This window comes from Chiroxiphia lanceolata, chromosome 3, assembly GCF_009829145.1.
Source record: "Chiroxiphia lanceolata isolate bChiLan1 chromosome 3, bChiLan1.pri, whole genome shotgun sequence".
Taxonomy (NCBI): domain Eukaryota; kingdom Metazoa; phylum Chordata; class Aves; order Passeriformes; family Pipridae; genus Chiroxiphia; species Chiroxiphia lanceolata.
Window position 1 is genome coordinate 729,140 of NC_045639.1, and position 16,471 is coordinate 745,610.

The 16,471-nt window shown below is 56.5% G+C and overlaps 1 protein-coding gene across 1 annotated transcript; it reads left to right on the plus strand.

Moving 5' to 3' along the window:
- The first annotated feature begins 8,469 nt into the window (after window positions 1–8,469).
- On the plus strand, window positions 8,470–16,152 carry PAX1 (paired box 1). The gene is made up of 7 exons (XM_032684501.1): window positions 8,470–8,580; window positions 9,587–9,679; window positions 10,113–10,185; window positions 11,475–12,077; window positions 13,405–13,550; window positions 13,812–14,031; window positions 16,061–16,152. The coding sequence occupies exons 1-7, from the start codon at window positions 8,470–8,472 to the stop codon at window positions 16,150–16,152; spliced, it is 1,338 nt and encodes a 445-aa protein (XP_032540392.1).
- Window positions 16,153–16,471: the final 319 nt, after the last annotated feature.

A 16,471-nucleotide genomic window follows, 5' to 3' on the forward strand; every position in this document is an offset into this window, starting at 1 on the left:
AGAGCAGAAAGCAGAGCCCTCACAGAACTGCTCTGTCCTGGAAAACTGGCTTTGAGCCTTCACCAGGTGGTTTTTTGGGACTCAAACCTCCCATATAAGAGATAAGGGAGTGGCAGCTGCCCATGGAGACACAAACTGGGCTGGTGGAAAGGGAGTTTGCCCTGTCAGGGGATTTATGTTCTCTCTGTCCTTTCCCCCTCCACCCCCAGTACATTATCCTGGGATGTTCACTCACCCTTCCTGGGCTCATCACCCCTCTTTTGCTGACTTGGTGTGGAGCTGCCCTTTGGAAGGGCTGTGGGGAGCACCTGCAGAGCACGATGGTGGCTGAGCCCACCCTGGAGAAAATGACTCTGAATGGAACAATGAGCAGCTCTGTGGCCTTTCCCCACGTCCCTGTGGCTGCTCAGGGGAGCCCCTCCCTTGGGGCAGGGGCACAGCTTGGGGGTCTCCCCCAGGTCTGTGTTCCAGTGGGAGGAAAGGAGTGTTTTTGAGGCTGCTGGTGGTGTCTGGCAGTGGATGGCAAAGTGGAAGTGTGGGCACCGAGCAACGGGGGTCAAAATGATGGATGGGTGGGTGGATGGATGTGCCCTGCCAGTGTCATTCCCTTGGAAAGCTGGGAGAGCAGCTCAGGCTCCTCGGGGAGAGGGGAAGGAATCCCAGAGGATTTCAACCACTGGGAAATGAATCATGTTCAGGTTTATGAGAGGCTTCATTAATTCCGGGGTGAGGAGTTTTCAGGAGCAGAGCAGATCCAGTGAGAGGAGTGTGGAGAGCTGGGTCCATGCCTTCTCTGTTTGCTCGTTGCCCAAGGACTCTGGAGGAGGAAATTAATTTTAAGTGTTATTTTTCAGACATCTGTAGCAGAGAGAAAAACAGGGCATTGTGTCTCCTCTTGAGATAAGGATCAGCACGGGAGAGAAGAGGCTGGAGCCGGGCTGTTCTCACATTCAGCCCCACACTGGGATCAGGTAACCTGGCACAAATGTTGTTTTAAGGCTTTTTTTTGGTCTCTCACGGCCCTGATTGGGGTGGGTGGAGGGTTTTGCCTTCAGTGGCCCCTGATCTGGCTGGACATGGATGGTTTCCTCATTCCTACAGTTTCCCAGGACGCAGGTGTGAACACAAGGCCACCTTTGCCCGAGTAACACTTAAGTTTCTTTTTTTGCCCCCTCCACGTGTCCCCTATTTCCCTGTTCCCCTTCCCAAAACCCCTTTGGTTTTCTGCAAACCCTCTGGGAGCGTGGGGAGGATGGACACGGCCCCATGGAGCGGCACGGGAGCATCCTCTCCTCCCACAGCCCCTTCCTCGGGCAGGCTGAGCCCCGCCATCACCTACCAGGATGGTTTTTGTCCCTCCTGCGAGGCTCCCCTGCCCCCCAGCCCATCATGTACCACTTAACCCAGCGTGCTCCCTCTCTGTGCTGCTTTGCCTCCCGCAGCAGCGGGACCGGAGCCTTGTCTTGTCTAATTAGGGTCAGGCGAGCGAACACTAAAAACCCATCAAAACCCCCCAAAATCCCCGCAGCTTTGGCAGCTGAGAGGAGCTCGGGGCGTGCTCCATGATGTTTGAATTTTCCCAGGGATGCACGTCAACTGGATGGGATCCCAACGCGCCGAACGCAGCTCGCCCCTAATTGCATTGTTTCCGCTGATCTCCGACGAAATTATTTATGTGTATAACAAGCCTGTTTGGCTTCGAGAGTCTTTAAACTTTATATGAGTTTTTCCATGTGCTCGTTTGCTGAAAAAGAGCCCCGGCTGTGGCAGGTTCGGGTTATTTTTACCCCCCAATTAGTGGTGTTTTCCCTCGCTCCCTCGCGTGTATTTTTACTCTCTCCCCCTCTGGCCGGCGGTGCCAGCGGCGGGACGGGGAAGGGTGGCTGGAGAGGGGCCAGCTTTGGCCTCACGTCATTTCTCCCCCCGGGTCTCTGAAAAACCAGATTCTGTTTGTCATTTGCTCTGTGTCGTGGCCGTGGGATCGCTGATGGATTTCCAGCTCCGCTCATGGAGCGGGGCACGAGGTTTTCATAAGCACATTAATCTTGAAAGAAAATCTGTCAGGGGCAAACAATACCCCCATGAATGATGTTGTAAAGACACATACTAACTCTAAACATCCATTACCCGGGAATATTAACTTATAGAGGAGCTCCATTTCCTCTTACTCCTTTTTAATAGGTACCTGATACCCAAAGTACTTCCACATTGAAAAATTTGCCCAGGGATGGGAAATTGCCCGAGATAAGCCCCTCCACAGGAGCTTTTTCACCAGAGCTGGAGCTGAAGAGAGGGAGATTGTCAAGGCTGGGGGGGGTGAATGCTTCTCTCTGGGGTCTGTTCCCATTTTGGGGTCTTTCTGCCCCCCAATCCTTCCCCTGGCAGCGTGGGGCTGGCTGGGTACCACAGATCTGCTCCTGAGGAGGGAAAGCAGCCTCAGCCCAAGAGTCTCCTGCCTGGGAGTAGTTTTTCGTGCTCCCATGTCAGTGGGCTTAGGCACCCCCCCTGCCCCAATGCACACACACGTTCCTTTTTGGGAAGGGAGCAGCCTGTGTGGCAGGAATAAAACATCTGAGGTTGCTTTAAATGTCCCTTGGAGCCAGGCCAGCAGCACAGGCAAGGAAAAGCTGGTAGCTTGTTTTAATTTAATGGTGTTGAAGTGTTCTACTGCAATTAAGCATCTGAAAATTAAACAGAAACAGTCATTAAGTCTGGTGGTACAAACCCACCAGACCAGAGAATATAAATTATTTCAAATGGTAAATGCCAGAGCCGTGTTTATGATAGGGATGTTTCCCCTTATTAGCCCTTATCTGTTGTTTTAAGTAAGAGGAACTTAATCCTGAGGAAATTAATCACTGCAGATGTTGGATCTTGTTGCAGGTCACTCCTTTAGCCGGCAGGAAGGTTTGGGAGAGGGAAAATGAATCCCTGGGAGAAGTGGCCAAGGTGATGTCCATCCCTTCGGAGGGTTTCCTGCTCCCACGTTCTCCCAGTCCCTCCATCCCAGGGAAACCCGTCTGCTCCCAGCCTGAGCTGCAGACCGGGGTTTTTTGAGCTGTCAGTGCTACTCCCTGGGGATGGTGCTCCCTGTTCCTGCCTCCTGGCTGCCAGCAGCCGGTCCCTGGGGGGGAATGTGGGGCCATCAGGCTCCTGTAGGACCCACACTGGGTCATTCCCTTGGGGTCTTCCTCCACCCCCTGGGCCAGGCCAGGCCTTTGGAGGAAGGATTTGGGGGAGGAACTGGTGCTTTGATGGCAGCAAGGAGCCAAGCTGGGAAGGCAGAAGTGGAAGGGGGCACGAGGGTACTGAAAATCCCCCACCTCTTGTAGTGGAAAAGACGACTGAGAGGGGACGGACGGGGCAGGGTCCCCAGAGCCACCTGAGCTGCTGGCTGGGCATACCTGGGGGGTTTATCCAGACAGCGCTGGGAAATCAGGGCTCTGCCTCCATCTGCAGCCAGATAACACCGACAGACAACCTGGATCCATAAAACTTCCAGCGTGGGCCGTTCCTGCAGTTTCCTTTTACAAGCCTGGCCTCGCTCCACTGTGAACACCGGCCAAGCTGGGATCAGGTAAGCACAGAAACGCTTGTTTAAATTCCTCATCTTTCAGCAAAAGCAGGACTTAAGCCTGGCTTTAAAGTTAAGCATGTGTTTTAAGTGCATTCCTGAGCGGGGGCTCTCTGGGATCTGTTGACGTGAGCAGGAGGCTCCTCCGCCGGCTTCAGTGGGATTTTCCCTGCCCGAAATGGAGTCCAGATCTCCCGAAATAAATACCCCCAGCTCCGTAGATGGGGGACCACATGGAGCCTCGTGAATGCTCGTTCCCAGAAAAAGGATCCGGCTCATTCATGTGCCTGCATGATGTGTATTAAATTCTCCTGACATCTCCCACAATTCCAGCAAACAGATGGGAACCAGAATAGATCCTGTGCCCCGAGAGCGCTCGGCTTGCGGTGCCACTGAGTGATTGGCAGGAGCATTGTTTGCGAGCAGCCTTTCCAAATTGAACTTCCATGTGCCCCTGGCCAGTACAAGATGTGAAATTTCGTTCCCATTTTATCCCAATTACTGGCCCTGCCGTCCACGAGGGCTCCTGGCGTGGCACGCTTCCGATAACACACAATGACTCAAACAAACCTCTTTTCCCTGCAGGGGCAGGGCTGGGTGGAGAAGGGGGAATTCCAGCAGGGAGAGCTGTGTTTGCAGCCCCCCCCATCCCAGATGTTCCCGTTCCAAGGGCTTGCCGCTCTTCCAGGTAAGCAGCAGAAGCACCTACACTGTTTCATGCCGTGTTGAAAGTCCTTTGGAACCGATCTCATGGATGTGGGTTCCACAGGGAGCCCCCAGATCCATGCAGGTTCCCTGGGAGATGCCCGGCTTCCCACACGATGGAATCTCTCACTCCAATCTGCAGATTGGTGCCATGAATGTATTTTCTCACAGGAGCAAAGTGCTGGGCCTGTTTTCTGGGAAATGTTCAAAAAGAAACAGGCTGGAGGGTATTTTTTTTCCTCTTTCAAAGCAAACTAACGGGAGCGCTTCCCACCAAACCTGACCGGAACGATCAAAGCTCACTTGGCTTTTCCCTGAAATGAAGCTTTTCCAGCCACTTGCTCTTATCTGTGAGTCTGAAAACCAAGATCCTTTTGAATCTCAAAATATTTTGTACTCAACCCTACACACTGGAAAAAAAAGAAAAAAGAAAAAAAAAAAAAAAAAAAAAAAAAAAAAGAAAAAAAGGACCCATTTTGCTCGAAGGACTTTTTTTTTGTCCTGGAGAAAGACTTTTTGGCGAAAACAACTTATAGGGACAAAAATAACTATCTTTTGGTTTATTCTCATTGTCTCCTGCCAGCCCTGCAGATTCAGGGAGGCAGGGCGGTGAAGAGAAGGTATTTTTTGGCTCCTCTCATCTTGAATTTTCAAGGGCCTTGTGCGAGGAGGAGCTGCCAGCACGTGCAGGCAGGAGCGGGAAGCCAAGGGAGCATCACTGGAGCGTTGCCTGGAGAAGGGGATTCAGGGCCGAAGGAGCCGGGCAGAGCGGACAAGGCAGCTCTTCACAGCTTTCCCTGCCGTAAATCCCGTTTTATATCCCCCGTGTCCCACACGGGGAGAAACAAACAGAGCTTTGCGACCATCACTCAGAGCCTTTATGGTGGTTACGGCGTTCTCTGCCGCCCGCCTCGCCCCGGCCCTGCTGCCTCCACGCCTTTTCACGCTGGTCCGAGTTTCTGCTGGGAAATGATCCCTGAAAAGAGTTTACCCGCCGCTAAATGGCTCCGAACCCCGCGAAACACTGCGGAGCCGTTCCGTGAAAAGCTCCCGGCTCGCTGGAACGACCCGCTGAGCGCAGCCCCGAACCGGTGCCCTCCCCGGGGGCTCTGAAGTGTGGCACCAACCGGGAAGGGCTGCAGAGGAGACGCGGTGCTCAGCACCGTGACTCCTAGGGCTGAATCCAGCACCGCGCATCCAGCAGCAGAACGTTTAACCCCTTGTGTCCCTCAGCGCCGTCAGCGCCCAGCCCGACGTCGAGCAAACCCGAGATGGGGAAGGTCTGTGCTGTGTGAGATGTGTCCTGCCTACTTGGGGGGCACAAATGAGGGGGGGAGGCAGCGTTACCCCCCCCCCCCCCCCAAAACTGGTGTTTGCATCAGCTTCTGGCTCAGGTGAGACCTCGGCAGCAGGTTGATGGAGCTGGACAGCAGGGCAGGGTGTTTCTCTGTGAGATAACGGGTTATTTATCCTGATGTACATCCCCTCCTTTCCCCCCACAGTCCTATTCCAGGACTCCCTTGGGACGAGAAGATCCCACAGAAATCCCTCAGAGGACCATCCTCAGGAGCAGGGGGTGATGTGCCGGATGGATCCGTGCCACAGAGCCCGGCTGGCTTAAGTGTGAGCAAATGTCCCCAGATCTCACCCGAAATATTTTCCGGGAGGAGGAGGAGAGTCCCTGCTCTTCCCCGGGGCCACCTGCGTGCGGCCCCTCTCCGGACACCCCGTGCCAAGCCCAACAAGCCTCCCGGTGCTATTCCAGCCTGCCTGATGTGTTTTTCCACCAGCGCAACCCAGCATCCCGTCCTTTTGCCAAGGCCTGCGGCCTTCCCGCTCGGCTGCGGCCGGGAGAAACCCATTTCAATAAGAAAACAAAGGGAATAGGTTTAGCAGCCCTTCGGCCCCGCTGCCGGGCGAGCACGTGCGGCGTTTGTTTGCCAAGCTGGGCAGAGGTTAATAAGCTGATCCCGCAAAGATTTACACCTAGGCCGGGGTTTCCATGTGGGCTTAGCGTTAAGCAAGACCTTAATCTAAAGGAAAATATTTGGAGGGAGTTTTGTTTCTCTTTCAGAGCTCCGTAGGACCTGCGAAATGTTCACCGAAGAGAGAGGTCGCTGTCTGTCAGGTTGGACTCGACGGCCTTAGGGGTCTTTTCCCACCTAAACGATCCCACGATTCTGTGACCCCGGTGGTATCGAGGGCAGCCGGCCAGGGGGGAGACAAGGACTCCACCTGAGAAGGTGCTGGTTGCCCCTCACAGCACCACCAGAGTCACGAGGGCTGCGGGTTCTCAGCACCGCTGGAGCCGGGGCTGGATGAGTGTTTGCAGGAGAGGGGTGGCCATTCCCGCAGGGAATGCTGTGCAGGACAAGTCGGGAAGGCAGGAGGGAGAGGAAGGACCCCAAGGGCAGAGGCTGAGCCGTGTCTTTTTGCCACGGGCGGTGACGTTGGGTGCGGGATCGTGGCTTCCAGGGCGGTTTGACCCCAAGCCCTGCCAAATCCAGAGGCTGCTCCTGCCGGACGGTGCCTCGCACGCGGCTCGCAGATGTCGGTGAGCGGGATCGGGACTTCGCAAGGAGCAACTCTCGGCTGTCCCCCTCCTTCGAGCCCCCGGCAGCCGGGGCACGCAGTCCTTGTCTCCAGCCCTCCGCGCGCCCTTAAAGCTGACATTGCTTCCTATTCCTCCCCAAAGACCTGGTATTTTTAAGATTTCGGTACCCGGTGAGGAAAGGGGATGGTCTGCGACCGGGCACCTCCAGAGCTGGAGGGAGACAGGCGGGTCCGGGCTGAGCTGAACACCCTCCCACTCCTTGCGCGCTGCTCGGGGCACGAAAGGAGATTTCAAATCCACGCAGAGCGGCTTTCGAGTGATCTGAAAGGGTTCCGAGGCAGAAAACCGGGACAAAAAGGAGGGCGGGATAGATTCACGCAATTTATTTAATTTTCTATGCTCTGAGTTGCCCTCAGATCTGCAGTGTTTCACAGGAGGATTTTTTTTACGTTAATGATCCAGGATCCCACTCTCGTTTTCACCTTATGAGTCTGTGATCAAAAAACCGTAGTGTTTAGGGGGAAAAAAAAAAAACCCAAACCGAAAAAATCTGGGCGAGTTTAGTGTGGTTTTTTCCCCCGTGTGGATTTGAGGAGCCTTCTGGCAGGGGTGTATTTTACAGGGCAAAATTGCTTTTGACAAACAAAACTGAATTAATATTAATTACCTCGACCTGTGGCCTTTACCAGCCCGAAAGAGATAATTACCCAAAACGTCTCAGAAGGAGCTTCGGAAAAGGATTTTATTTTGTTTTAGCTCTCAAACCCTCTTCCTCAGCGAACAGAAAGCCTTTTTTTGGGGGGCACGGCAGCAGGGTCATCCAACTCCCCGCATTTAGCCCGTGCCAGAAGGCTGGGGAAAAAAAAATATTGTCGGAACTAATTTCGTGTTCCCTCTGACACACAAAGCACAGGCTCAGGCGCCGAGATAATATTGCACTTGCTGGACGGTTTTCAGTGGGTCTGATCCCACAGCGACAGGATTTTCCAATTTGGATTGATCCTGTCGGAAAACAAGCTCCATAAACTCCTCTAAGAGCCGCAGCATTCCTGAATCGGTAATGAATTACAGTCAATAATATAATATCATGGTCTAGTATGGTAGGATTAGTTAATAATACGACAGAATCATATAATAATATAACAATATAATATATCATGGCGTTACTATATACCAGTACTATCAATTAAAAGGTAACAGTATTATAATATGATACCATAAATAACGGAGAATAAATGCTGGTGAAACACACAGGAACTATAACCTTTAACTATGCTAATCACCAGCTGCTGCAGTAGAGGAATATCCTCGATATTTCTATCCAACATCCTTGATATTTCTATCAAATAGCCCTGATATTTCTCTTTTTTTTAATATTAAAAAAAAGGTTTTGGAGCTTCCCCTTCCGCTGCGGATCCGGATTTTTATTCAGCAAAACGAACGGTGCAGAATCGCACCTCGGTCACACGAGGCACAAAAACGCGCCCAAACGCCCGGCGGCTTTGGCAAAAAATTGGTAAAATAAACGGGTTTTAAATGTATTTTCAGGCCGGACCGTGCTCGCGGCGTTGATCGTGAGAGGAGCGGGGAAGGAGGAGGTGGAGAAGGTAGAGAGGAGCCGGAGCGAACGGACACGATGTCGGGGAAGGACGGTGGGGGCTCGGCCGGAGGGAGCAGGTTTGGGGGGCCCGGGCAGCCCCCGGCGCTGCCCCTGGAGCTCCGCAGGGCGCTGAGCACCCCGGGGAGCGTTTGCAGGGGGTTATTAATAGGGACCACCCCCCCAATCCGCCTCTCACCTGAGCCGGCCGCCCCCCGCCCGCTCTGCTTCCCCTTTCCCTTTTTCTTTTCCTCTCTTTCTTTTCCCTTTCCTTTTAATTTCTTCCATTTTTTTTTATTTTTGTCCTTGTTCTTTTTCCTTCTCTTAATTTTTAATTTTCTTAGTAGTTTCATTTTTTCTTCTATCTTCCTTTTCTTTTTGCCTTTTCCCTCTTTATTTTCCTCAGTCTTCTACTTCTTTTTCCTTCTTTTTTCCCCCTTCTTCGTTTTCTTTTTCTTCTCATTTTCCTCCTCCTTCTACTTTTCTTCCTTCGTTTTCTTTTCCTCATTCTTTTCCTTCTCTGTTTCCTTCCCGTTTTCCTCTCCTGCCTTTCCATCCCCGCTATGCCCAGGGACACATTCCCGCAGGGCTCGGATCTGGACCATCCCAGCCCCTCGTCCTGTCGGGCAGCCCCCGGCAGAGCCGCGGGGGGACGCGGGGAGCAGGTGGAGGGGCCGCCCCGGGGGGAATCGCTTCCCGGGGGGATATTTTCCTTGGAAAAGCCTCCCCCAGCGCCTCATCCCCAGGGAGCAGGGGTGCGGGGCTGGCTGCGGCCGCGGGGGTGCACGGGGTCCCGCCGCCCCGTCGGAGATGCTGCAGCGCCCGCGCTCCTCCGAGCTCAATTCCCTGGGGAAAAAGCTCCTCCGAGGGTGGGAAGGGACCCCCACACTCCCGGAAAAAACCTTCCCGTGGGATCACCGGGGAGGGGAGAGCCACACCTGCCTTCCCCGGCCGCCGTTCGATCGCCGGCTCCCCGCGGGCTGCGGCGGCCGCTCCGCCGGGCTGAGAACGGCGAACTCATCGCACGGCTCCCCCCCCCGGGGGCTGCAGCCGGGTGAGTACCGGGGGGGGTGAGGCAAACACGGGACACCCACCCCCCTGCGACGCTCAGCTCCCGTTTAATCGATCCGCTCCCTTTTCCCGGCGCTTTTCCCAGCGCTCGTGCGGCACCGTCTGCCGCGACCCCCGCGTGGGTTCAACCCTCCCCGTCTCGGGTGGGTGGGGAGCAGAGGAGGGGGCGCCAGAGCGGGTACCCCCCGGGGCCTTCCCCCCGCGCCCGTCCGCGAGTGGATGCCGTTTGCGGGGATGTCGGCGCTGCCGGGGGCGAGCCCCGCTCCGGGGTGGTGGGCGCTGTCCCCCCCCGCCGGCCCCCCCTTTAAACCCCACCGCGGAGCGGCCTCTCCACGCCACTACCCCCGCCGGGCACGCCCCTCGCCCCCCACCCTTCCAGTCGTTTGCGGGGAAACACTCACGGTCTTCCCACCGACCTCTCCTTGGGGAGGGGACAGAAATCCGCAGGAATGTCGCGAGCACTCGCCCCATCCCCGAGGCTGCTCCCGGGCGTTATTTTTTTTTTTTGAGGGGGGGGGGCAAAGGCAGATTTCACCGCTGGGTGGGCGGCAGCGTGTCCGCGGTGGAGCCCCCCCCGGGCAGGGCTCCGTGGGTGCCTCCGCCCCCCAAAGCGCGACCCTGCCCTGGCGGAGCCCCCCGCGCTGCCCCCGCCCGGGGGTCCCGTCGGGGCCGGAGGCGGGGCAGGTGCGTGTCCGCGTCCCGCGTGGGAACGGCGCGGGGAGGGACCCGCGGGGACCCTCACGCCTTAAAGGAGGGGGGGGGGGGGCGTTGGGACCCCCGCGGCGGACCCCGCTCCGCCTTCCCGCGGCTCGGGGGGTGTGCGGGGCGACGCGCGGAGGGGTCCGGCGGGGGTGGCGGGGCTCGGGCCCCGAGGGGGCGGGCAGAGGGTACCGGCCCCCCCGTCCCTCCTCGCCGCGGCCATTTAGGAGCGGGCGGGAGCCAATGGGCGGCGGCGCCGCCGCCGTGACGGCCGGGATTGACGTGATTCCCACGTCAAATTGATCCCGAGGAGCGGCGGGGGCTCCCCGCGAGCGGGGAACCGGCCCGGCGCCGCCAGGACCCCCCGGCCGCCGGCTCCCCGCCGCCCCCGCCGCCCCCCGGGCTCTCTATGCTGGGCCGGGCGCTGCCCCCTCCCCGGGCGGAGCGGCGCGACCCCCGCGCCGGGCGATGGGTGAGTGCGGGCGGCTCCGAGAGGGCTCCGGGACGGCTCCGCCGGGCTCTCGGCAGAGCCGGGGGAGGGCACCGGGCAGCGGGGAGGCGGCGGGAGGCGGTCCGGCCCGGAGGGTCTCGGCCCGCAGCGCCGGGCCGGCACGACGTGCCCGGCCGGGAGGGCTCCGGGTCCCCCGTTCTCCCCGCTCCTCCCTTCGCTTTCGCTCTGCTCTCTGCTTGCGGCTCTGTCTCCCGTTCTCACTCTTTCGCCTTTTCTCTGTCTTCTTAGTTTTGTTGCACTCTCCCTTTTTCTGCTCTTTTTTCCCCCTCCTCGTTTCTGTTTTCTCTTTTTCTCTCACGTTTCCCCGTGTCTTTCCCCCTCTTCTTTTTTGCTGTCTCTCCGACCTTATTTTTTCTGTCTCTATTTCTCCTTTTTTTCTCTGCTTTCCTCTTTTTTTCCTCCTCTCCCTTCTCCTTTCCTCTCTGCTTTTTTCCTCCTTCTCTCTTTCCCTCTCGTTCTCATTTTCCTTTCCCTTTTTCCCCCCGTTTCCCTTCTTCCCTTCCCTTTCTCCCCCCTTTCCTTTCTTTCCTTCCCTTTTTTTTCCTCCCCTTTCCCTTTTCCTTTCTCTCCCCGTTTTCCGTTTTCCCCCTTCTCTTTCTCCTTCCCGCGGCAGCCCCGCTCCCACTCGCCGTCCGGGCATCCCGCGGGGACCACAACGGCGCGACCCCATCCCATCCATGCCATCCCATCCCATCCCATCCATGCCATCCATGCCATCCCATCCATGCCATGCCATACCATGCCATCCCTGCCCTTCCCGCAGAGCACACGTACGGGGAGGTGAACCAGCTGGGCGGCGTGTTCGTGAACGGGCGGCCGCTGCCCAACGCCATCCGGCTGCGCATCGTGGAGCTGGCGCAGCTCGGGATCCGGCCCTGCGACATCAGCCGCCAGCTCCGCGTGTCCCACGGCTGCGTCAGCAAGATCCTGGCCCGGTACCACGAGACGGGCTCCATCCTGCCCGGGGCCATCGGCGGCAGCAAGCCGCGGGTCACCACCCCCGCCGTGGTCAAGCACATCCGCGACTACAAGCAGGGCGACCCGGGCATCTTCGCCTGGGAGATCCGCGACCGGCTGCTCGCCGACGGCGTGTGCGACAAGTACAACGTGCCCTCGGTCAGCTCCATCAGCCGCATCCTGCGCAACAAGATCGGCGGGCTCGCCCCGCCCGGCCCCCCGCCCGCGCTGCCCTGCGGCCACATCTACCAGTACCCGTACCCCGGCCCCGCCGCCCCGCCGCCCTCCAAGGCCACCGGGCACCCGGCCGCGCCCCTCGGGGCACCCCCCGTCGGGCTGCCCCGCTCCTGGCCCTCGGCGCACTCCGTCACCAACATCCTGGGCATCCGCACCTTCGTCGAGCAGGCGGGTGGGTACCACCGGCTCGCCCCTGCCCCGCCCGGCCCGCGGCAATTTCGCTTCCCCCCTCCCGCCCCCGTTTTTTTTGGTCTTTATTATTATCATTATTATTATTATTATTTGTCTCTTTTTGTTGTTGGTGGTGGTTTGATTGGGTTTTTTATTTGCTTCGAGGTTTTCGCGTGTTTCGATTCTTCTTTTTAATTTTTTTTTTTTTCCCCACGGGTTTTGTTCGGTTCGTGCTTTTTGGCCTGTTTTGCGCTTTTTTTGCTTGTTTCGGGTATTTTTTATTAGTGTGGTGCCTTTTTGCCTGTTCTGTGACTTTTTGTTGCTTCGTACTCTTTTGCTTGTTTCGTTCTTTTTTTTTTAATTTGTTTCAGTTTTTTTGGTTCATTTCGGTTTTGGTTTTCTTGCTTGTTTCCTTCCTTTTCTTTTCTTTCTTTTTTTTTTTTTTTTATTATTATTATTTGTTTTGCTTGTTCAGTATATTTTGCTTTCTTTCTTTTCTTTTTTTTTTTTTTTTCGATCCGAGGGCCACCCCCCGCTCCATCAGCCCGTCGGGGCGGCGGCGGGGCCAGATGCGGCCTCGGCTCAGCCACATCTTGAACTTTTTATGAAAAATGTGGAAAATATTTTCGTGGGGATGATAGATTGCCGACCGCAAATTCGGAGCCCTGAATTTCCCTTCGCAAAGGGGAATATATATATATATATAAAAATATGTATATGTGGAATGGGGGTAAAAAGGGGGAGGGAAAAAAACCAGAGGAGGGGGAAAGGAGAAGACAAGGCCCCTCTGACCGGCCTGCGGGATATCCCCGGGAAATCGTCCCGGTTTTGGGGCTCCGGGAACAGTGGCAGCGCCGAGCCCCGAGCCCCTCCGACTCCGGGGAGGGGACACGGGACGTGGCAGGGGAGTGCGGGTCCTTTTATCCTTCCAAAAGCCCGAGTAAATCAACCGCATGCGTTTGGCCCCGTGCAATCATTTATCCTTAAAATTCCGATGTCACTTTTATAAATCTCCTTCGTCAAAAGAGAAATCGGGCCCCCTAAATTACCGGGGGCTTGGAATTGCCGGGGGGGGGGTAGGGATGGAGAGCCGGGTTTGGGGGGGACTCCACAGCCTCTCCCCACCGTGTGCTACCCAATTTCAGTCCAGGGGACCGTGTCCCGGGATGCTGGAGGGCGCTGGGAGGGAGGGAATGCGAATTCCTGTGCCCCTTCTCCATGGGTTTATGCAACCAGGCATCTGTAAACCCGGGATTTCCCCCTCTTTCAGCCCAAAACCTGCTCGGGCCGGGCCCGGCGGGTTCGAGGGCTGACGCTTTGCTCCCCAGGGGCTCTGGCTGGCACAGAGGGGGCTGCCTACCCCCCCAAAATGGAAGAGTGGCCCAGCGTGAACAGGACGGGCTTCCCCGCCCCGGGCCAGGCGGTCAACGGGCTCGACAAGGCGGCCATGGAGGGGGACATCAAATACCCACAGGTGACTGCTGGGGGGGCAGCGGGGGACAGGGGGGGACAGAGAGGGGGGACAGGGAGAGGACGGGGTGGGCATTAGTGGGGCAGGGAAGAATAAGGCAGGGGGGCAGGGAGGGGACAGGGAGGGGACAGGGAAGGGGTAGGTTTCCCACCGCTCCCATTCCCCCTCCGCCCGGCCCCCATCTCCCCGAGGGGGACCCCGACCCCCAGAGCCGGGCAGGCTGTTCTGAGCCCCCCCCAACCCCAACTTTGTGCCTGTCCCCAGCCCGGCCCGGGGCTCTCCTCGATGGGCACCTTCCTGCCGGCCTGCGCCTACCCCCCCTCCACCCAGCCCGGCGTCTACGGCGGCTCCCCCGGCGGCTACATCGGCCCGGGCCCCCCCTGGCAGCCGCAGGGGACCCCCCTGGCCCACCACGGCCACGGCGTGACCGTCCACGGCGGCGACCTGCCCGCGGCCATGGCCTTCAAGCAGCCCGGGAGGGAAGGTGAGCGGGGGGACGGCGCGGGGGGACCCCCGGGGGAGCTGCGGGAGGACCGGCCGGCGGGGGCTCGGCGAGCGGGACGGGGGTGAGGGGCTGGGGAGGGTCCCTCCACCTGAGCTCCCCCCCCCCTGGAATTCCAGTGGTCCCCGTCCAGCCTGAGTCGGCACATCCCGGTTATAAACTGGAAATCGTTTTTCCTGCCCGTTGGCGCTCGCCGGGAACAGCCAGGGAAGCGGGAAGGATCGGGGCGAACCCCGCGCTGTCCATCCCCCCCGGAATGTCGGGGTGCGGCGGGACACGGCAGGAGCCTTTTCCCGACGTCTCCCCCTGAATGAACAGGTCGGGAGCCTCGGGATGACGCAGAAAGGCAGAAGTCTTGACTGGGAATTCTTAATTCCTAGTAATTAGCTATTAATTATTAAGTCACAGCAATTATTTAACGATTTATGAATAATTACTAATTATTATGAGTAACTATTATTTTATTTAATTTGTTCCCAGAACTAATAATTGAACGCTCCCCCAAGAATCCCAAGGGAGCAATTTGAGGCTGTTTAATGGGGGGGTTCTTTCGTCTCCTGTTAATTATTTCGTCTCATTTATGGAGCTCTATTTCCTCGATGGGCGGATTCGTTTTTAATATCCCGATTTTTCCGCCCTGGGTATAAAATCCCCATCGACATTTTTGGCCTTTTCCGGCGGTATTAGACTTTCTATTATTTTAATTAATTTGTAATTAATTCCTCACTTATTAGCCCATTTTCACGTAGTTTTTCTGGGGTTTTAATAGTTTATTAGTTTGGTTTGTTTTTTTACCTTTTAGCATTTCTACCTCGTTCAATCTGTTGTGAGTAATCAAGGGGTGAGAACATATAATTTAAATCGATTGTTTAAAGGGGGGGAAGAAGGGGGAGAAACAGAGAAAGCAAGGGGAAGGAAGGAAAAGGAATAAAAGAAAATGAGGAAAAAAGGAAAGAAAAAATAGGATATAAAACGACCAAAGGCAGAAATCAGACCTGTGCATACTTAGTGTATTTTTGAGGTATTTTAAGTGACTTGTGGTCCCGAGTTTTCTGATTTGCCGATTTTTAAGCTGTTGTGCCCAAAGGCTCAGAGACTTTTCTAAACGTTTGTGGGGTTTTGTTTCGCAAGGTTTTTGTTTTTTTTTCCTTGTGTTTTTTAAATTTATTTTTCTCTTTCGAAGCTTTTTTTTTTTTTTTTAATTTATTTCGAAGCGATTTTCTGGTTCTGCGACTTATTCGGGATATCCCAAATATTGGATTATCCGGCGAAAAGCCTCCCCGCGCTCTGCCCCGAGCAGGGGACTGGAGGAGAAAGGGTGGTCGCCCCGTGGGATGGGCTGAGGGGGCTCCTGGCCCCCCAAACCTACAGTGAGAGTGGAGAGTGGGGAAAGGATGGAAAGAAGGAATGAGAAGAGCGTCAGACAAACGCAGCCGGGCAATTCCCACCTTCTCATTGGGGACCTTTTCCGAATTCACAGATTTTCGCTGAGAACTCCCCCTGCTCATGGCAGGGATGAATATCCCCCTCTCCGAAGGCAGCGGGTGGGTGGTGCGGGGGGTTCCCACGGCCTGGGCCAGGCTTGGGCGGAGCTGGGGCCGGGATGAAGCTCAGCAGGAGTGTCACTGCCACTGGGATGGTGTGACGGTCCCCTCCCCTTCCCCTCCCCGGCCCTGGCGACACAATCCTCTCCCAGGGCACTCCAACTTCAGGGAAGTGCGTGGGATGCGTTCTGTGCGTGGCTGGGACTGGTGTGGGTCCCCTCCCCAGGTAAATCCCTGGCAATGCCATCACCACGGTCCCTGTCACCGGGGGGAAGCATTCCCCCTTTTTCCTCTCTGTTTCCCCTGGATACAGGGAGCCTGGTAGCCCCTTTCCAAAGGGGAGCCTTTCCCAGTGCCCTGTGGGGCAGAACTGCTCTTGGGGGGCTCTTGGAGGAGGTTCTACGTGCTCGGAGTCCATCAATCCCCTGCCTTGCTGTCTGGTTTTTCCCTCTCCACCTTTCTTGCAGTCGTGGACAGAAAACCCACCAGCCCTGTGGGGAAACCTCCGGACCCTCTAAACACCATCCATGGACTCTCTATCCCAACCTCCTCGTCCTAGAGCCCTGGAGCAGCTGCCGAGAGAGAGGGACTCTTGGAATAAGCACCTGCAAACTGTAACTGAAGCCTGAAGTGCCATCGAACTGTGCCCAGAGTGCCACTGCCACCGCGGGGACGAGGAGACAGCCTGGGCAGCGAGAGGTGACTTTCTCCCGTGGCAAATCCTGGTCAGGACATTCCCAGAGGGACGCTTTACCTCCATTGGATTGGAAAGGGGTGACAGACAAGACTCGGTCTTCCTTCTTTGTTTTGTGTTTTTCACCCCTTGCTTTCAGTTGTTCTTTCTCGTCCCCCGTGTCCCCGAAGACTGTTGGATGCAG

Excerpts from the sequence above, each read along its gene's own strand:
- PAX1 (XM_032684501.1), top strand. The coding sequence starts at position 8,470 with ATGTCGGGGAAGGACGGTGGGGGCTCGGCCGGAGGGAGCAGGTTTGGG. Across the intron at positions 12,078-13,404 it reads CACCTTCGTCGAGCAGGCGG|GGGCTCTGGCTGGCACAGAG; the intron begins GTGGGTACCACC and ends TTTGCTCCCCAG. Across the intron at positions 13,551-13,811 it reads GGGACATCAAATACCCACAG|CCCGGCCCGGGGCTCTCCTC; the intron begins GTGACTGCTGGG and ends GCCTGTCCCCAG.